Raw genomic sequence first — 22355 nt, 5'->3', positions numbered from 1 at the left:
AAGCGATAGGCAGCGGCTTGGCTCTGCCCCTGGCATTGCTGAAGTCCATGGGCGACGGTAACCACTCACCATCAGGTGGGCCGTATGCTCGTCTGCCTACAAGGGCAAAATAAAAAAAAAAAAAAAAAAACAACAACAATATTTCAAATAAAATGAGTCAAGAACGTTTATCTATAAAACCTAATAACATTAAAATCTTCTGGGCAGCACTAAAACCGCCACGTTTAGGGGCCAGATGACGTCACAGTGGCACGCATTTTTTGTGGACGTTTCATTTCCATAGGTTTCATACTTCAGTTTTCTCGATAGAAATAGGAAATGAAATAGAATACGTGTGAGTAATGTCAGTTTATTTATACTTTTGATGTTTACTACCCACACAATGCTATCTATGCCTTGTCCGGTACGTCTTTCAGCAAAAGATCAAAAACAACAACTTCTAAAAAAATATATGTAAGTATCATTTTGTACTCTATTATATACTAATGCATGTCAATAAGACATATTACTTATAACGCTAATGCTTTTAATTAACAACTCATCAACATTTCTCATTTCACAAACAACTTTCAGCATTAGATGATCATAATTGAAAAGAAAATCGTAGTTAGATTCATAATCACACATGTTTATTATATTAGTCATCGTAATAAAATACAATTTGAGTTTCGGTTTGCAATTGACATAAATTTATAGAGGTCCTTATTTGTTTAAAATTATCAAAATTATTCAAATCTGCATTTAAACCATATAAAATGATTTCTCTGATAACATTAGCCCATAATGCACCACTCGGTTTACAAAGAATATCAAAATCTTCTCCTTCTGCTTGTATTGTAAGGCTCTTGTCATCGGCCTTAAAAATCATGGTCATTGATTCAGACATAAACAATTCTCCTTTAGCATGGCATTTTATGTCAGTTTCTGTATTTTTTTCTTCTTCATTTTCATCGGCCTCTTCCTCTATGACTTCTTTTTGTTTCATTCTGTGTTGTTTCCTCACTGTTTCTTCACCTTCGTCTACTTTGTCTTCTCCTTCTTCTTCTTCGTCTTCCCCTTCTTCTTCATCTTCCTCTTCTGTCTCATCGATTAATGTTTCATTGCTACATTTAAGAGCTATTGTAAGAGAATATTGAGAACGAAGGCGCGTATCAACAGCAGTTAGTGTTACATCCTGTAAATTAAAAAATATTTCATTTGTTGACGATGGCTTGAGGTTGCTTTAAGAATGCTTTAACTCATACGCAGGTGACTTAAAAGTTTTTAAAGTTTACTTCAATATACATTTAAGGTTAGTTTGATATTTCTTATTATACGTAGTGTCAACAAAGAAAATCTTATTATTTTAATACAAAAAGATGAATTGAGCGACGTGCTAGAAGGATTGGATTTGTCCATTTTAATATTTGTAATAGTGAAAAAATAACCAAAATATTCCGAATTGATTTAACTGAGCTTATAGAGAAAATCAAGGAATTGGCTGTCAATAAAATATATTTAATTCTTCATTTAAATATTACTCTGCGTGAAACTTAATTATCCACAACACCAGCGTAGTTTTAATTTCGTCGTTAATTATTCAACGGAGTTTAGTACCTCTCTTGAGTTAGTACCTCTACTTATGTATGCGTTTATGGCACCGCGAGTACTGGGTCGTATATGCACAATTGATTCCAAAGCTGGTAAGTGACAATTAAAAAATAATAATTGACAAAAATGTCAATAACTTAATCAATGAGTGAGTGATTGAAGGCTAAGCCTGAGGCTAACCGGAGTACTTGTTTCGATATCGTTTCCCGGTTATATCTGTACGAGTCTTCTTCATTTTTTTTAATATATTTAACTAGGTGTTAGAAACTTTTTGATACATGTATTGGGAATAACTCTTGGGATAAACTCACCTTCTGCAAAACGATGATAGATCCTGCACGTACCATAGTTAAGAAGTCAGATTCTGTTGTTGTCATAGTTACTGCGTCTCCTACGTTACCTTCAATTTTTAAACCACTCCATAGCTCATACCAGGACTCGGACGGCAACCAAACATGTACGTGACTTTGTGATGGTTGCAAATTCGGAACTATTAACAAGTCATTCCCAACACTAAACTGTGTGCTGGTATCCTTTAGCTGATCTATTTCTGGGTATTGGAAAAACATTGGCCTGAGAAGAGGCCCATTCTGTAATACAGTGTAGAAGTAAGGGGCTAAACTGATTCTTGTTCTCATGGCATTTATCATCAAAGTCCTATGGGTCCCTTCAAAAGATAATGGGTCTCTGCCCCCATCCCTGGAATGAATTTTTATCATTGGCATGTAAGTTGCTGCCATGTACCATTTCACGCACAGATTATTGTGTGTGTTGATTTCCAAATGCTCGGTGTCCCCGCAAATCGGAGACGACCATAACCAATTGCCTGATGCACCTCCCAAGGCTGCTTCTGTGATTTCTCGATGTAGACCAGACCAAGTAGTGGAGACATTTTGACGGTTAATTATGATTTTGCCGCTTAAAAATTGACTGGATGTAAACGTGGGAACTTCTCCTAGAACTTCTTTTAGAGAATCAACGTAATAGTTCCCGTATTCATTGTGGTTATGCATGTATATTTTGCCATCCGTGCGAGTTGCGTTCCATTTTGGAGTATGGTTAAAAGCAGCTTCTAGATACTGGAAAAAAAGCATTTATATTTGTTTATCATCAAATTTTAAAAGAAAGTTATTAGTGTACACAACGGTAATATTTACCTTATTAAAATATGGAAGGTAATTCTGCATGTTATCGACTTTTTTATCACTTTCATCCAAAGGCCATGTATCTTCTAATAGCATTCCGTCTATTGGTAGATTGTACACCCACATTTTCTGAATGAATTCTAGACTAATATTTTTGTAATCTGGATAAATTACTTTTTCATCTTTCACCAATCCTTTGTAGAAGCCACCAGAATTGCTTTGAAGCATCATACTTCTAAATGGTCTTACATCGAAACAGGCAGGGGGTCGTGTGGCTGTTCTCGGGAGTACTATATCTGGCTCTTCTTCTTCCTCTTGCTCCATTTCTTCGTGATACATTATCTAAACAAAACAAATCTCATTAGGTTTAGGTGGACGAGCTCACAGCCCATCTGGTGTTAAGTGGTTACTGGAGCACATAGACAACTACGACGTAAATGCGCCGCACACCTTGAGATATCAGTTCTAAGGTCTCAGTATAGTTACAACGCCTGCCCCACCCTTCAAACCGAAACGCATTACTGCTTCACGGCAGAAATAGGTTGGGTGGTGGTACCTACCCGTGCGGACTCACAAGAGGTCCGACCACCAGTAAAAAGTGTTACTCGTTCCGAATGAACTAGGCATCCTATATGCTAGTGCTAGTTTTAGAGGAATATCTTAAATAAACTAATTTTAAAACGTAAACGTTTTTTTAAATTGATACAGCAAACCGAAGAGAGAAAATAGCCTTAAAATGTGCCGAAAATCGCGCCCGTTTTTGTAGTTAGGTGCGTTTCGGTAGCAGTTTTTTAAAAACATCAAACATACGCACGTATGGCTTCATGTGTGGAATAAAACGTTTCCTGGCGTTCCTCACGGCTCGAGCGCCGTTGTTGACGAGAGTGATTTTCGCACGAGTGCAATCGTTATCCCATATGATCGGAGAAACACCACAGTGACTATCGAAGGGCACGTTCTGACGACCGAGGGTATTTATAAAGTTATTGAGCTGGGTAACGGTCAGAGCTGTGTTTGGTGTCGTTTCACTGAAATATACAAATGGAATTTAAAAAAAATTCTTTTTTGCATAGATGGGGGTGGACTTACTCACAGCCCACCTGGTGTTGAGTGGTTACTGGAGCTCATAGACATCTACAACGAAAATGCGCCACCCAACTTGAGATATAAGTTCTAAGATGTCAGTATAGTTCATTTTTATTACACGATGTTATTCCTTCACCGTGGAAGTCAATCGTGAACATTTGTTGAGTACGTATTTCATTAGAAAAATTGGAACCCGCCTGAGATTCGAACACCGGTGCATCGCTCTACACCAGTGATTATCAAACTTATTTCTTTTACCGCCCCCTTTGAAAATCAATTATTTTTCAGCGCCCCCCATTTTTATACACCCCTTTTTTTTAAACTTTAAAACCACAATTTTATTAATAAATGTTGTATTAATTTTAGAAAATGTAGTACCACGTAGTACATATATATTTGTAGATGCTATTATTGTTTCTTCATATTATATGTCCGTACATTGCTACAGAGCGTTTATTTACAAATTTGCAAAGTAAAAATGCATTCTTCTCATTAATATGTTTGCTTAAATTCAGAATTACCAAAATAAATTGCTAGTTCACTGTACTGTTACTATGCTAATTTATTAGAACGAAACTATTTTTGTTGGATATCTTTCTCATTAATATAAGATTCTCATCATAAGATAATTAAAAATTTATATTTCGACTAGTAAATAATACTACTAACAATAATAACTTATTAAACTACGAATAAGCTAAACCTGGAAGTCGTAGAGGATTTCATTTATCTGGGCTCCGTCATAGCTAGTAATGGATCCTCCGAAAAGGACCTCAGAAGGCGAATCAGTATGGCAAATAGAGCTATGTCCCAAATGGACCGTGTTTAGGCTGATAGAAACACCTCGGGTAATACCAAAAAGCAGCTCGTCACCTCCCTCGTCTTTTCCATTTTTCTCTATGGCGCAGAGACTTGGACCCTCAAGAAAGCCGACCGCCAACGCATCGACGCGTTTGAGATGTGGTGCTGGAGGAAAATGCTCAGGAGTCCTGCGGGGCGTCGTACGGGGTCCCCTCCCCGGACTCAGCGTAATTTGTTACGCAGACGACACTTTGGTCGTGGCTCCGGGGAGGGACTACCGGGAGTCTGCCCGTCTGGCGTGCGCAGGCGTGGCACACGTCGTCACAAGGATCCGACGGTTGGGGCTCGAGGTGGCGCTCGACAAAACCCAGGCCCTGTTGTTTCACGGGCCGGGACGAGCGCCGCCTCTGGGTGCCCACCTCGTGATCGGAGGCGTCCGCGTGGGGGTCAGGGTGACCGGTCTTCGGTACCTCGGCCTCGAACTGGATAGTCGGTGGAACTTCCGCGCTCACTTTGAGAAGTTCGGCCCTCGACTGATGGCGACGGCCGGCTCTCTGAGCCAGCTGCTTCCAAACGTCGGGGGTCCCGATCAGGTGGCGCGCCGCCTCTACATGGGGATGGTGCGGTCGATGGCACTATACGGGGCTCCCGTATGGTGCCGCACCCTGACCCGCAAGAACGTCGCGGCTCTGCGACGTCCGCAGCGTGCGATCGCGGTCAGGGCGATCCGAGGATACCGCACCGTCTCCTTCGAGGCGGCGTGCTTGCTCGCCGGGGCGCCACCTTGGGACCTGGAGGCGGAGGCGCTCGCTGCCGATTACAGGTGGCGTAGCGACCTCCGCTCTAGGGGGGAAGGGCGCCCCAGCGAAGGTGTAGTTCGAGCGCGGAGGCTCCACTCTCAGCGGTCCGTGCTGGAGGCGTGGTCTCGCCGCTTGGCGGACCCGTCGGCCGGCCTCCGTACCGTCGAGGCGATCCGTCCGGTCCTCGCGGACTGGGTGGGCCGCGACCGCGGATGCCTCACCTTCCGGCTGACGCAGATGTTGACCAGCCATGGGTGTTTTGGCCGGTACCTCTTCAAGATAGCCGGAAGGGAACCGACGGCGCAGTGCCACCACTGCGCGGACCGCGACGAGGAAGACACAGCGGAACACACGCTGGCGCGTTGCTCTGGATTCGACGAGCAACGCGCCGCCCTCGTCGCGGTCATAGGAGAGGACCTCTCACTGCCGCGCGTCGTGGCTACAATGCTCGGCAGTGACGCGTCCTGGAAGGCGATGCTCGACTTCTGCGAGTCCACCATCTCGCAGAAGGAGGCGGCGGAGCGAGAGAGGGAGAGCTCTTCCCTTTCCGCACCGATCCGTCGCCGTCGAGCCGGGGGCCGGAGGCGGGAATACGCCCGTACGTCGCGGCCCCGGGACGACCTGAGAGGGTGAGGCCGTGCGGCGCGCTACCAGCACTCTAGCGCGCTGCCGTGGAGTGAATAGAGCGACCGGTCGACGGTGTATCGCGTCCCGACCCGGCAGGCTGGTTCTGGTCCAGCGGGGTATTCCAGGACACCAGCGGCACCGTCTGGGCGGCCCGACGGGCTGCCGTACCGAGACGGCCGACGTTTCAGAGCCTTCGATTCGCCTCGAAGGCTCTGTCGGCTGGGGCGGTGGGTCCTAAAATCCTTGGGCCCGCGGTCTGCTCACAACACCATGCAGACCGTTGAGTCTCACATACCCTGCGCGCCCCTCTTGCGTGGGGACCTCGTAGGAGGTTCGGCCCTCTACCCGAAAAAAAAAAAAAAAGTTTTTTTGTTACGGAATTTCATGATTCGGTCGCCGCGCTCAAAGCCCGCGATAAAAGCTATGCAATAGCTTAAAAATGTATGAACTTGTAATAAAATCTTTTTGGCTATACTATTTGTATCTGGCTGGTTTTGGTATGATTAAAAGTTTAAATTCGAAAGAAGATAATTCCAAATTAAAATTAGGAAGATGTGTGATTTTTATTTATTTTTCGTACTGTCAAGATGAGTGAATCTAATGAAGATATTCGATACATTTTAAAATTTTACTACAAAAAAGGTAAAAAGCAACGCAAGCCGTGAAAAAAAATTGTGATGTTTATATTATGGACCTAGTGCGGTGTCTGTGAGAGTAGCACAAATTTGGTTTCAGCGTTTTCAATCCGGAAATTTTGATGTCGAAAACGCACTTCGCTGTGGTCGCCCTATTACGGATAAAATCGATGCCATTTTTGAAAAAGTGGGGCAAGATCGGCATATCAGTAGTTAAGACGTAACTGAAGAACTGGCAATTGACTACAAAATAGTTATGGCGCATTTGAAAAAAACTGGGTACACAAAAAAGCTCACTGAAAGAAACCTAATGAACCGTGTACTCATTTGTGATTCTTTATTACGACGTAATGAAACCGAACCATTTGTGAAGAAGCTGATAACTGGTGATGAAAAGTGGATCACGTACGACAAGAACGTACGAGAAAGGTTGTGGTCAAAGGCTAACTCGCAACAAGGTGATGCTGTGTGTGGTGGGATTGGAAGGGCGTTATACATTATGAGCTGTTACCACCAGGCAGGACCATCGATTCTGAACTGTACTGCGAACAACTGATGAGATTAAAACAAGAAGTTGAGAGAAAGCGGCCGGAATTAATCAACAGAAGGGGTGTGGTTTTTCATCACGATAACGCTAGACCCCACACATATTTAGCCACTCAGCAAAAATTAAGAGAGCTTGGCTGGAAGGTGTTAATGTATCCGCCGTATAGTCCTGACCTTGCATCTTCAGATTTCTACCTGTTTTGGTCTCTTCAGAATTCTTTAGGCAGTGTCAGGTTAACATCACGAGAGGACTGCCAAAACCAATTGTCGCAGTATTTTGATCAGAAGCCCTAAAATTTCTATAACAATGGGATCATGTCCCTACCTACAGGATGACAAAAAGTTACCGAACAAAATGGTACCGACGTACTTTAGTTAAATGTGAATAAACTATATTAAAAAAGGTTGTGAATTTTCTTAAAAAATACGAAGAAACTTTTTCCCCAACCTATTATTATATAAAAATAAAATAGTAAACAATGTTTACAATAAGTTAGCTGTTTAGGCTTACTATACTATTTGCCATTGGAAGGTAATGGGTAAATTGTAAAAAATAATAATCTAAGACAAGTTTTAAACAATAATTATATACGCATTTCCATTTTATATAAAAATTATGATTCTTACATCAGTAATTTCTCATAAAATGCTAAGAAAATGCTGTAAAATGCCCTTATGTTAAAAACAAGAAAGAAAATAAAGAAAACCTCAATTTGTGTTAGTTTACGTATGTGTAATATTTTAAAACTCTGCATGGTAGTTTTTTTCTAATGTTTAAAATAATTTCTGGTGCAATGTAATTAAGGTAAAATTGCTCTAATTTTTTAACTATCATCGATCATGTTCCGCAGAAACTTGTTACAACTTGATTGCGTACGGTGTGTGGGCTATCCTACGAAATCTATGTTAAATATTTTAAGTTTTTATAACATCATACAGGGTAGAAATATAAGCTAATTATTCGTTATTGTGTAGTAGGTGAGTTTTAATTTTAGTGAAATTTAAAATACTATAAAGTAAATGAAATTAAAAATTTTACAGCGCCCCCCTAACCCACATCAACGCCCCCCATTTTTTCCTGGGCCCCTTAACGCCCCCCTCTAGGTTTCAAACGCCCCCAAGGGGGCGTTATCGCCCACTTTGAGAAAGACTGCTCTACACGAATGCGACGGACGTCTTATCCGTTAAGCCACGACGACTTCAAAAATGTCCTGATGATCTTATGTGGCCTGAAGGCTTTTCTAGTTTCACCAGGACAGGTGTGCGAGCAAAGGCTGAGTCAGGAGGGAAGGGATTTGATAACAGCTGCTCGAGAGCCTCCGGAGGAGACCTAATAATTCAATGGAAACTGCTTCGCGAATGAATTTACTACCGTATCGGAATCGCCGCTCCCTGAGAAGATTCAGCGAGAAAATCAGCGGGCAACTCAGCGGGCTGATGATGTATATGGGTTAGGTTGCCTGTCGAAATTTTTACAGAGTTCAACGAGTACTAGAGTCTACTAGAGACTAGAGTCTCTAAGCCTGCTCCTAAGGTTTTAGAGCTGAAGGCGTTTAATACAAGAGTTATTACGAGATACGTGTTTAGGGCGGCAACATATAAGATTGATCCGTCTGCTCTGCTAAAAATAAGTTATACTTTATGTATCAAAACTATGAAAGATAAAGTCTAGTCCATGAAAGCAAATGTTACACATGACCATACCAAGATAATGAACATATTTATTAAGCTTGAGTTAAGTTGAGATGTGCCTTTAAAGTTGATAAATTAAGTCTCTATTTTTTAGACTTCTATTGGCACGTTCTAGAAAAATACAGAGTACGAAGCTAATCAGAATTATGTTTGTAAAACGTATTTACGTTCAATGGCTTATATTAAAATTGGGATATTTTCGGTTATATTTTGTACGATTAAGAGAAAACAAGATAAATAACCTTTCTAGTTTCTTTGAAATTCAATCTTTAACGTAGATACGGACCTTTACGAAGCTCACTTTTCAAGAACTGCCCAAAGTTATTTTTATCTCCTTTTAGTTTCAGTTCATAAGCATTGCATAAATTAATTCATTAATTTCTTTCATCTGGTGTGAATCTTTGAATGTATTACTCGAAATAAATAATCGATGCTCTTTGTTTTTTTTAATTAAAACCTGACGATTATTGCATTAGCCGTTGTTGCTTTAGGAATTACTTTTCGTTATCATTCTTGAAATCGGTATTTCCGTAGTATTTGGTTTAAAATATTTGTTTTTGTACTATGAAATCTGGATATAATAATATGTTTTGTTTTTAATGATTGGGGGGACGAGCTCTCTGCCTACCTGATGTTAAGTGGATACCGGAGTCCATAGACATCAACAACGTTAATGGCGCTATCCACTTTGAGACATGAGGTCTCGGTTTTACACAACGACTTCCCCACCCTTCAAACCGAAACGCATTACTGCTTCACGGAAAAAAAGGGCGGTAGTGGTGATACCTACCCGTGCAAGCTCACAAGACGTACCATCAGTAAATATATTTTAAAGTATAAAAACTCACCTGCAGATATGGGCTCCGAACATCCAATACTCCATTCGTTTATTTACTCCGAGTAAATTCCTTACATCTCGCATTATGTCCGCAGGCTTCGGACCCACAAACAAATGTAATTTCACTCCCAAACTTGTTATACTCCGGAGTACGATTTGGTTTTCTTTTCGAATTGTTATAACAGTGGGTGCTACTGCCTCGATCAATATCCCGTGGTAACTATGACCTGACTTTGCGAAAATTAATGGAATCCCACTGATTCCGCCGTTATGATTGTAAAGAACTTTAGTTGTTTTTTCCAATGGTATTTCGCCCAGGCCGTACATAGATTCATTTGTCAACCAAAATGTTAGCTCCCATATGTTTTGTGATGCAACAAGAGGACCTCTGTTCGTATTGAAAATCATTCTTTCAGTAGAATTTACTACCACGTTCAATTCTGGTGAAGCTACATCGTAAAAGTAATTCTTTTCTTCCAATCTGTTACCGTGAGGTATTTCGACTAATGCTGGATTGTAAAAGTTTAACGATAAATGACTTTTGGATACCTCGTCAATTGACAGTTTGATTCTTGGTAAGCTATTCTGAAACGAGAACGGAATGGTCGCTACTCTGGCTGATAAGACGACGTCTTCGTCCCACACTCGATCCATGACGTAGGAGAACCTTGATGGGAATCTATGGAAGCAAGTTTTGCTTCTAAAGTCATAGCAGCAATGTGGATGGCATTGCTCGGAGTTCACATTAGCATAGCCGCACGGCAGTCTTAAAGTTCTGGCTACGAGACAGGAGCCAAATGAAAAACCATCTGCGGGAGGTAAATCAATGCTGGTGAAGAATAGGAATCGGTAGATCAAAACTGGAGCAACAACGGCTACTACCAACGAAATTAATATCACTTTAATTGGTCTGTTTAGCAAAATTTTATCGTACCATCTGATCTCTGAAACAACACAGTACAAAGTCATTATATATTTTAGAGAAAATTTACTATGAATTGATGCTGGAGGTAGATTTACGATTTACTACAGGTAATCTGAAAATTAGTACATGTCAAGATACTTTGATTGTAGCCTATATTGCCTAGCCTGTAATGACTATTATAAATTTATATGGCACAAGTAAGAAGCTGGTCACAAATTACATGAGTGCTATGACATATAATTAGAAAAAATAATAATGCGAAAAGGTTTTCAGAATGGTACTTTCTGTATAAAGTTTACTTAAAAATTATGGTTCCAACGTCAGAAACATCCAGAAAAATACAAAAATCACAATGGAGATAAAACCGTTTTGTTTTTTAAAACTAGATCCAACCTTATATTGGGGAGTCCAGATTTTAAACCACATACGTATAAAAACTGTAATGTACATATCGACGTTTGAAAGGCAAACGTGACTAAGCGACAATGCGTGAACTTTACAGTAGACTAATTTAAAGTTGAAATACCTGAAAAAAAATCTATTTTAACGAATCTAGCTGTAGGATTGAAATGATTTTAATAGACTTAGAAATATATTTTTTTTGCGCATCGAATATGGTTATTGCCTATCATTTATGTACATAGCAGTTGTTGTCGCTTAATCACGTTTGCCTTTCAAGCGTCGATATGTATATACATATAATATGTAGATATATGTTGTTAGCACTCTTAGCACCTGATACAAATATAATAGCACACATTCAAATCATCGCATTTAAGCACTCTATTCCACACTTTCAATTTTCATTGCATAGATGCGTGAGTGAATTCACTGCCCGTTTGACGGTAAGTGGTTACCAAATTATCGTAACTTGAATGTGTATAGGATTGCTTAAGGACTGTACCGCTCTTAAAAAAGACATGACTGCTTCGTAGAAATTTACAGGATTGTATTATCCACCCGTGCGGGCGTATCCCGAGGGTGTAGTGCGAGTTTTTTAACGTTCTCGGTAGCGTAAAAGTTAACTCAAATTTATATGAAGTTGGAACAGTGCCCCTAGCGCCAAACGTAGGCAAACGTTCCAACTGCATACAAATTTGGGTTAACTATTACGCTATCGAGATATTGAAAAACTCGCACTAAGCTCAAAGTGAGTTAACTTTTCTAAGCACGACTACGTAATTTTGTAGTCTAGTTTGAATATTTAGGATTCCGTTTCAGATAGCAGAAAAGATAACCAATTTAATATGTATAGACGACGCCCGAGCTTAGCTCGGTTTTTGTTGTTGTTGATAAATTGTGTTTTTTAGAAATTATATTTAAATACGAATTACATATTGGTAAAATGATGAAATATTCGAAGATCCTTTAGGCATTTTTAAGTGAACAAGTGAGTTAAAAAGACACAAATAATATAAATAAACAATTCATTTTCTTGGTCTAACCTTAAACCAAACACTATTGGCTTCGGGTGGCTTAACAACGCCATCTGCTGAAATAGCTTTAGTGTTATTGTGTCTTGCTCTCAATTATGAAACGTAGAATTATTATTCGCCAATAGATGTCGGGAAGAGTCATAAAGTTGATTATCGATAAAATTGATTATTGAAAACACGAATAAAACATTTTCTGAAAATAAATCGTAGCTCGATCGATTTATCTCTCCGAAATCTCCTGTATACTAAATTTTACAAAAATCATTGGAGCCGTTTCCGAGATTCAGATGATATATATATATATACACAAGAATTGCTCGTTTAAAGGTATAAGATAAGATAAAGTGTACGAATACGTTCTACCACCAGCAAAAAGCCTAGAAAACAAGCCTAAGAAAGCGGAAATTAATAAAAAATGTTCCGCCTATTTTGGCCGCCAAGCAAACATCGTTCCGGCTTAATATATATAACCGATATAATTGAGACCTGGATTTTATAGCCTAAGGTAGGTATCGCCGAACCTGTAACCACACAACATTATGTATGCTGTGTGCTAATTCGGGATAATAGAGAAATAAGATTTTTTTATTAAGTTTGATTTGTTTTAACGATATTCACAGATTAGCTTTTCGCTCGTAGCTTCGCCCTTTTGAACTGTACTTTGTATGGTGTGGATTGAGTCTTAATATGAAAGATTTCTTTCGCGGGGTTCGAACGATTTCCATACCGAATTTCGTGAAAATCGATTCTATAGTGTGTGCGTGAAAACACAACATACAGACACAGCCGGCTATATTGTTATGTTCAATAAAAGTGTGTATTAACCAAGTTTGCTCACGTTTAGTTTTCTCGTATTCAAATTCATAATCATCTTCTTGAGTCTCGTTCAAAGGTTTTGGTGCGTGCGGTATCATATTTCATGTTTGTTTTCTGTTTAGATCTGAAAAATTCAACGAATATCTTATTTTGAAATATTCCAATTTTTCTTATATCTATCTTAAATGTGTGCGTTGATTCTATTTTCGTTGTATTAAGCCATATCGCCTTTTCGCATTAAAAGTGTACAATTAAAAAAAATATTCGAAATTGAGTTAATATGCGGAATCATTTGGTATCGCCAGTATTTTTCTCATAAATACTGTCAAAAGAGCGTAGTTTAGTTTTAGTTTTTATTTATTAGTTTACTTATGTTTTGACTACTATTAACAAAACTAATGCATAATTTATCTTACTTTAAAAGACAGATAATGTAAACAATAAAAAAAAAATGTTGCAAAGATGATTAATATTAAAAATATCACATGTAAGAACCTTTAAAACACCTGTAAAATTAGTAAGTTTTGAGATTATACAGTTTTAATGCGAGAAGACGATACGCTTAATCAAAGACGTTATCAAAGACGACCGCGTGTTGTCTCTACAGAATACGGTCTTGATGTATCTAAAGTAATGATATTTCAATGCTTCGAACCGGAATACTGACTGTTCGGCGGTAATTTTTTTCTTTTTCTTTTTCCTAGATATTGCTAGTAGCCTCGAGGGATTATGCTAGATTCAATCGACGTGGCATGTTTGTGTTTACTTGTGCGGGTTTATAATACAACTAGTATTCTCGGCAGACTCTATCCCATGATCTGTAAGCGGAGTAAAATGTCCTTTCGGAACAAGGTGACACTTTACAAAACTTGCATAAGACCCGTCATGACTTACGCGAGTGTGGTGTTCGCTCACGCGGCCCGCACACACATAAACACCCACCAATCCCTACAATCCCACTTTTGCAGGTTAGCCGTCGAGGCTCCGTGGTTCGTAAGGAACATCGACCTACACGACGACCTGGGCCTCGAATCGGTCCGCAAACACATGAAGCCAGTATCGGAACGTTACTTCGATAAGGCAATGCGTCATGATAATGGCCTTATTGTTGCCGCCGCTGATTACTCCCCGAATCCTGATCACGCAGGAGCAAGTCACCGTCGTCGCCCTAGACACGTCCTTACGGATCCATCAGATTCAATAACTCTTGCATTAGATACCTTCAGCTCTAACACTAGGAGCAGGCTGAGGAACCCCGGTAACCGTACTCGTCGAACTCGACAAAGAGGTCGACGTGCAACCTAACCATGCATCAGCCCGCTGAGTTTCTCGCCGGTTCTTCTTAGTGGGTCGCGATTCCGATCCGGTTGTAGATTCATTCGCGAAGCAATTTCTCTTGAGTTGTTAGGTCTCCTTCGGAGGCGCTCGGGCAGTTGTTAGCAAATCCCACCCCTCCTGGCTGAGCCTTTGCTCGCCCATCTGTCCTGGTGAAGCTGGAAAGGCCTCCGGGCCACCAGTAATCTTTCAATCATAAAAAAAATGCCACTAGTAATTAGCCATAAATTTTGCGAGTTTGGTTTTTAATATGCAATGCTATTTCTTCATTATGGAAGTCGTTCCTGGATACATGTTAGGTTCATGCATATTTTCTTTTCCTAGAAAATTTGACTAGTCTTGTAGGATTTTGCAGTGCATAGTCGCATAGCGCGTGACGTGTACCCTAGGCACTTTATTCTTTAAGCCACGAAAAGTTTCTTGTTCTGATGAATTTGATTTGAATTCGTACATATTAAAACTTTTCTTGCAAAAGCAAATGAACATGAACAGCATACCATACCAATATTTGATCCGTAATTTTGCTCCTCATTTCATAAAACAATAAAACGTACAGCAAATCAACTTATATACATACTACACATATTGTAGACATTTAACACTCTGTGTAGTTCCAGTTTTTTATTCTTTTTTATTGCTTAGTTACTGGAGCCTATAGACATCTACAATGTAAATGCGCCACCCACCTTGAGATATAAGTTCTAAGGTCTCAGTATAGTTAAAACGGCTACCCCACCCTTCAAACCGAAACGCATTACTGCTTCACGGTAGAAATAGGCGATGTGGTGGTACCTACCCGTGCGGACTCACAAGAGGTCCTACCACCAGTGAATGTTAATACACAAAATATTATTTTAATAACCTAAAAGTACATCTTATTATCCGCAACATGCTTCGTCAGATTACAGAAATAGAGTTATCAGCAACATGCTTCGTCAAAAAGAATTCCAGTTTCCAGTTACAGTTTCCAATTCCAGTTCGTTAAAAAAATGTCCACTTCCAAAAAGTTCCAGAATTGTATGATGTCATAAAAAAACAATAACCGAGCAAGGTAAAAAAGTAGGCATTACTTACACAGGAATTATAACCACACAAATTGAATCAAGTATTATTTCAATATCATTTCACAATCGCACACAATAAAATCACGAATTTCCTGCAAAGCAAATCACAACAATGTTCCTTTCTTTGAAAAAAAAAAAAAAAACAAAATTATTTACGTATTATCTCGGTTAAGTACCGATAAATTGATAAATTTGACGATAAGTATCGTTATATATACGTTTTATTCTATTATCGATTTAATTACACATAATAATGTTATCTTGCCTTGTTATGAAGTTAAATATGTACATACATATTCGAACATACGTCCAGTTTTTTTAGTAAACGACACTCAAAGTCGGTCGTCCAGACAGTTCAAGTACTTTATTTACAAGGTGTGTTAAAGGGCTTTTAGAAAACGATAAATAAAATAGCGCTAACTGTCGTTAACATATAAAGTTGCAATGATGAATTTTTATCTATATATATAAAAATGAATTACTGTTCGTTAGTCTCGCTAACTAAAACTCGACAACGGCTGGACCGATTTGGCTAATTTTGATCTTGAATTGTTGGTGGAAGTCCAGAGAAGGTTTAAAAGGTAGATAAATATGAAAATGCTCGGAATGAAATAAAAATAACAATTTTGTTTTTCCTTTGGTGTGTCACCTGTCGGACGAATTCCTTTTGTTTGTTTTAAGTTTATATTATACAAAAGTTTAAGTTTTTTATTTATCGATTGAGGCACTACGAAGTCTAAGTTTACGAAGGCACTATGAAGTCAGCTAGTTCTATCAATATTTTTGCGTTGTATTTCTGTAACATATTCACTTTGTCTTGGTTTTTATTGCTGGTGATCGTATCTAGATTGTTTTATGTATTGTGTTTCACGGACCAAGCCTTTTTTCTGTTCTCACCGTTTTTAAAGCTCCAGACACAGGGTTATTTGTGAGGGGTTCTATAGCCGTCAGTGTCGAATAGCCGACTAAGTCCTTACTGTCCTTAGCCACTGCAGTAAGCTCTACGGGCAACGTAAATACGCCTACGTAGCCTGGTAGCGTGTTTAAAATCGAAAGACGCATCGAGTCAGCGATCTTCAAAGAACAGAGGTGCGTTTAGCTTGACGTTATAGTTATTTCAAGAAACACGAATATGATAAAATACACTAATGGATAAGTATTATTTGCAATTCAATATTGGTTTCGTTCAAAACTCAAATCTTTGTTTTTGAGTATGTCAAAATCCGTGATTAGTCAAAAAAAATGTTGGGGTTTTTTACTAATTAAAACGCTAATTAAATTTAAAAAAAATACACAATTACAATGCTTCTCGAATAAATAATATAATTATTCAATGACGCATAGATTCATAAAGATTTTTATGTTCTCTTTAACAGATTAGATAGCGCGACTTTACTTTTAAAATTTGAATGGTATTGATATCTGCCGATAAGATATATTATAAATATATATAATAATATGGTTTGTTAAAATACCAGTCTTGCGCTGCGGTTTTACTTGCTTTAAATTTTTTAGTCAGAAAGAATGAAACACATTGCGTTTGGTCCCTAGACTATGTAATTATGTAACATATTATCGCATATATCATAGTTGATAATATGTATGTGGCATTGTCGTGTCATATCATTTACCATTATATATTAGTACAAGTATCATATGTGTTAATCCAGGTTGTAAGCTCTATCTTTTTTGATTGAGTAATAAACATCCAAATATGCGAACATTCGCATTTGTAATATTTTAGTATGAATATTAAATTTTATGTAAACAATATTATGCTTCGCTGTAAATATTCTATTTCAAGCACCGATTTTTTTTTATTACTAAAACGGGTGGATGAGCTTACAGTCCACCTGTTGTTTAGTAGTTATTGAAGCCCATCTACAGCGTAAATTCGCCACCTACCTTGAAATATAAGTTCTAAGGTCTCAGTATGGTTACAACGGCTGCCCTACCCATCAAACCGAAACGCATTAATGCTTCACGGCAGAAATAGGCAGGTGGTGGAACCTTTTTTTTTATTGCCCTTGTAGGCAGACGAGCATACGACCCACCTGATGGTGAGTGGTTACCATCGCCCATGGACTTCAGAAATGCCAGGGGCAAAGCCAAGCCGCTGCCTACCGCTCAATACTCTCCACAAACCTCGTTTGAAGAAGGACATGTCATAGCGCTCGGGAAACACCGTGGAGGGGAGCTCATTCCATGGCAAAAAATATTTCTGGAAACGCACTGTGGATGACCGCAGTGGCTCCAGGTAGTATGGATGAACTCTACTCTGGTGGCGGGCGGTGTGATGTCATCTCGAACAATTCCTCAGAGCACTCCCTACCTACCCCTGCCCCTGTCTACTGTCTTCTATTGACGGCCTGCGTTCATTAAAGCGACTTCAACCTTTATTAGAAGAGTTCTAAATAAAAAATGGCGTCCGGGCCAATCCTGAGACGCAGACGTTTGGGCCACGATATTCTACTTCTCCTCACACTTCTCTTTCCTTGTATCTCGCATTGGATTATCAACTTCGACTCTTGATCTTATTGTGTATTTTCCGTTTCTTACTTATTAGCACCTCGCTTTATTTTCTCAAACAATGGTACTATTGGTGAGAAATCTCATTGTGGTTTCAACAATAGTTATCCGGGAATCTCAACAGGAAACCGGATATTTTTATTTATTTAATATGCTACAAAAACATTGTGAACTTAGGTGGACATTGTTACATATTATAAGTCACAGATTATATTATGTTTTGTTATTGTTGTTTAGCTTGAGCTGGTAAAATATGAGATTAGTATTGTATCAAGTGCTCATCATACGAGACTTCTTGTCGAACCGTTCGTTTCGATATCGAGTAGAGGGAACTCGCTCTCGTCCCCGTCAACTGACTGCCGGAGTCCCGCAAGGCTCCGCGCTCTCCCCGTTATTATTTAGTTTGTATATCAATGATATACCCCGGTCTCCGGAGACCCATCTAGCGCTCTTCGCCGATGACACTGCTATCTACTACTCGTGTAGGAAGATGTCGTTGCTTCATCGGCGACTCCAGATCGCAGTAGCCACCATGGGACAGTGGTTCCGGAAGTAGCGAATCGACATCAACCCCACGAAAAGCACAGCGGTTTTTTTCAAAAGGGGTCGCCCTCCGAACACCACTTCGAGCATCCCACTCCTTAATAGGCGCGCAAACACCTCCGCCGTTTGCCCCATCACTCTCTTTGGCCAGCCCATACCGTGGACCTCGAAGGAAATACCTAGGCGTCACCCTCGACATAAAAACGGTATGCGAACGCGCCGCGTTTATACTAGGACGACTCTACCCAATGCTTTGTAGTCGAAGCAAACTGTCCCTCCGCAATAAGGTAACTCTCTACAAAACTTGTATACGCCCCGTCATGACGTATGCAAGCGTAGTGTTCGCTCACGTAGCCCGCACCCACTTGAAATCCCTTCAGGTTATTCAATCCCGATTCTGCAGGATAGCCGTCGGAGCACCATGGTTCCTGAGGAACGTGGATCTCCACGATGACCTGGAGCTCGACTCAGTTAGTAAGTATCTACAGTCGGCATCGCTGCGCCATTTTGAGAAGGCGGCACTACATGAGAACCCTCTCATCGTGGCCGCTGGAAACTACATACCCGACCCAGTAGACCGAATGATAAACCGTCGACGTCGCCCAAAGCACGTCATTACGGATCCTCCTGATCCATTAACAGTGTTTTAGGCACCACAAGCATCGGTCACCGTCCTCGTCGAACCCGTCGCTTGCGACGAAGGGCTCGACGAGCGAATTAACCCATAGACACAGCCCACTGAGTTTCTCGCCGGATCTTCTCAGTGGGTCGCGTTTCCGATCCGGTGGTAGATTCTGCGAAGCACTGCTCTTGCTAGGGTCAGTGTTAGCAACTCCGGTTGAGCCCCGCGAGCTCACCTACAAACGTTAGGGTGAAGCTGAAATAGCCTCTCAAGGCTATGAGCATAGATAGGAGAAAAAAAAAAGGAATCAAAACGAATTTACTCCGAGAATTTACGCGGAATATTCATGCCCTCAAATTTGAAGGGTGGGATACTGATATACAATGCAATTGGGACTTAGATCACTCTTAAGATGGGTGGCGGCATTTATATTATAATTTATAATAACTCCGATAGCTATTTAACATCCGGGTCAATTCCTCCCTACATCCATTGACGCAAAAAAACCAATCGCAAAATACGTAAATACACATCTGTTGAATTTAATGATAAATTCTCACTGTAATTCTACCGATAAGACTGCTAAATTGATACTCAATCGTTTGGACAATGCGCAAAAACAATTGACTATCAATTTAAATTTTTGTATGTAAGTTTATTTTACTCCACGTGTATAGCGCTGACTTTGGAATTAAATTCACGTGTTTGATGAATTATACTCGCAATCAGACTGAAATTGTTTCCCGAATTCGCAAAACGAGGAAGTGTTGTGCAGTACGTAATGACAAAGGTTATGTTTTTCCAACGCCTTTCATATTTCGTACCTATGTTTATGTTTTGCTTCAGATGGAGGAGGATTTTTTTAACAAGGAAGCTTTTAAAAAAAAAAATTTTTTTCTACTAAGCCTGTTCGAGATCGTATTCGTATTAGTGATGACATCATTCTGTGGACGAGTAGAGGACGATGATTATGTAAATTTGTAGTAATGTGATTGGTCGTCCATATTGTTCCCCTTACCCCCCAATCCTTGATTCGTGTAACACACCATTTCAATCATGTAGAAAAGTTTTAATATTAAACACCTAACATTATAACTGTAGAAAAAATACGCCACAGAAAAAACAGTTTTTTATTTCTCGAAAACCAAAATTCACCAAGCCTCTCAACCAACAAATAAAATCGCAAGCCGCACCAAAGCCTTTTAATTTAATTTTAAGCACTATCTTATTTATCAACATTTAGTGTTTCGGATGTTTTGTGATCGTCCGCACCCAAGATCGAACAATATCGAAAATAATCATGTACGAATAAAAATATTAATGTCTTCTCGTTTGCAGGTTTGGTATTCAAGGTAAATGACACTTGACCTCATGACTCGTGGAGGGCGGTTACTTTCTGATCCCTGCCTTTCTAATGGTTCCGTGTCATTCATCTTTTTCAGAAAAAAAAAAGCACCTTCGGTTTTATATTGTTTTATCTCTGTATTGAACAAATATATGTATAACTGCCAGTAGACATTCCTTCTGAAAGTTTACGATAAAATAATATAACATACAGTAAATATGACCTAACAAGAAAGAGAAAAAATGCATAGAATTTTCCATGATAAACATATCAGGTTTTTTTTAATGAAATATGATTTTAAATCTTAAATAATATGTTCTTGTATTTTTTTTTATTTAATTTAATACTCGAATTATTGCTTTTTATTATGAGTCTTAGAAAACTGTCTCTTAGTTAAGAGTAAGAAGATTCAGTAGGCCGCAACATCAGTTGGTGCTACGCCACTACGACGACTACACGTCGCACTGTTAGCCTTTGCGTAGAGCTCGTAGACGTGTTCTCGAAAGCTACGGAATTGCAGTTTAAACTTATTAAAAAAAAAAAAAAAACAGTTGTGCTAAAAATTAATAAAATATTTTTTTTTTAAATTGAAATTCCAAAAAAAACTTTAGAATTTTGAATAGTGAAATTTTGAATTGCATCTAAACGTTTGGATTCTGTGTGCGGTGAGAGACCATGGATGAATCGACGCAAATGGATGTGACAGCTTGTAATGACACAACGTGCTCTGACACCACATCTACTCCGGAGCAGAATTTCGTTATCGGAGTATATAGCATACTGTTAGTCATTGGAGCTGTTGGAAATGTGGCTGTGCTGATCTCCTTACTCCGAAACAGGCGAAGGAAGTCCAGGGTCAGCCTTCTCATGACGCATCTCGTCATAGCAGATATGATCGTCATATTCTACTTTATTCCTCTGGAGGTATGTTTTTTTTTACTTTTGTTCATAATCTTATTTTCATTGGATCTGTAGGCTGACGACAATACGGTCTACTTGGTGGTGAGTGGTTAACGTCTCTTATGGATATCAGAGTTTGACTAAGTACTCTCCGCTGGCCTCGTTTGAAGGACATGTTATAGCGGTCAGGAAACGCGTAAGAGGGTAATTTATTCTAACGTGACAAAAAAGATTTCCGGAAACGCACTATGAAGCTCATGATAGCTTTTTGAGGCGTTTTTGAGATTAATTCTGAATGACTCACAAATAAAAAAATTGAACCGATCCTCGAATATGATATTCGGTTTTATGGAATATTCATATCATTTGATACAAAAAAAAAAGGTGTAGATAGGTAAACGAACTCCCGGCCCATCTGATGTAAAACAGTCACTATAATATATAGCGAATAGCCAATCTCACTCTACAATTTTTTTTATTTATTTTTTTATATAAGTGGACGAGCTCACAGCCCACTTGGTGTTAAGTGGTTACTAGAACCCATAGACATCTACAATCTAAAATCGAAACGCATGACCTCTTCACGGTAAAAAGAGGCAAGGCTGTGGTAACTACCATAGGGATTTAAAATATTTCCTGCCACCAGTAAATGCCGGTTAGCGATCGCAGTACATTGACCTAATACTCAGAGAACGCTGCTGCTTCCTAATATTCGGTAAATAACTTAGTGCTTTTACGACAATAGGCTTGGTCTAAGACTAGATTAGACATAGCCGGTCGCACCAAGTTAGACTTTTAAGTGTGCTGCGATGATTAATCAGTACTGCTAACTTAAAAGGTCTACAGAAAAATAAAAGGAAAGTCAAGGTGAATAATAGTTTCAAGTTACGCCTAACAGAATGCGCTTCAGTGTAATCATGTTTTCTGTGGAAGTCACGTTGCACTGACCCTGAAAGCAAAGTCGTCGTGGCCTAACGGATAAGACGTCCGGTGCATTCGTGTTGAGCGATGCGCCGGTGTTCGAATCTCAGGCGGGTACCAATTTTTCTAATGAAATACGTACTCAACAAATGTTCACGA

At 39.5% G+C, this 22355-nt stretch overlaps 2 protein-coding genes and 1 long non-coding RNA gene across 5 annotated transcripts in view; 2 read left to right on the top strand and 1 right to left on the bottom strand.

Annotated features, from left to right (window-relative positions):
• Positions 1 to 607: 607 nt before the first annotated feature.
• On the bottom strand, positions 608 to 15693 carry LOC101744138 (uncharacterized). 3 transcript variants are annotated; one of them, XM_038018488.2, is made up of 7 exons: positions 15347 to 15693; positions 12960 to 13061; positions 9771 to 10704; positions 3550 to 3763; positions 2748 to 3077; positions 1902 to 2669; positions 608 to 1174 (listed from the first exon to the last, which is right to left on the bottom strand). In XM_038018488.2, the coding sequence occupies exons 2-7, from the start codon at positions 13033 to 13035 to the stop codon at positions 638 to 640; spliced, it is 2859 nt and encodes a 952-aa protein (XP_037874416.1). In that variant the 5' UTR covers positions 13036 to 13061; positions 15347 to 15693; the 3' UTR covers positions 608 to 637. The 3 variants fall into 3 exon arrangements, with proteins under 3 accessions (XP_037874416.1, XP_062530732.1, XP_037874417.1); XM_062674748.1 differs by having other exon boundaries at positions 9771 to 10797; positions 12893 to 13061; positions 15347 to 15519; XM_038018489.2 differs by having other exon boundaries at positions 12947 to 13061; positions 15347 to 15516.
• LOC119630110 (uncharacterized) lies at positions 15581 to 20248 on the top strand. The gene is made up of 3 exons (XR_005245911.2): positions 15581 to 15711; positions 16323 to 16425; positions 19877 to 20248. It is a non-coding gene; the product is annotated as an uncharacterized LOC119630110 (long non-coding RNA).
• Positions 20249 to 20745: 497 nt separating this feature from the next.
• Positions 20746 to 22355, top strand: part of NGR-A28 (neuropeptide receptor A28) — a 45484-nt gene continuing 43874 nt past the window's right edge. Inside the window, 1 exon segment of the mRNA NM_001134254.1 lies at positions 20746 to 21299. Coding sequence (NP_001127726.1) covers positions 21051 to 21299 — 249 coding nt within the window. The 5' untranslated portion in view covers positions 20746 to 21050.

The sequence above is a fragment of the Bombyx mori genome, chromosome 21 (assembly GCF_030269925.1).
Source record: "Bombyx mori chromosome 21, ASM3026992v2".
Lineage (NCBI taxonomy): Eukaryota > Metazoa > Arthropoda > Insecta > Lepidoptera > Bombycidae > Bombyx > Bombyx mori.
This window is presented reverse-complemented; position numbering and strand designations above follow the sequence as displayed.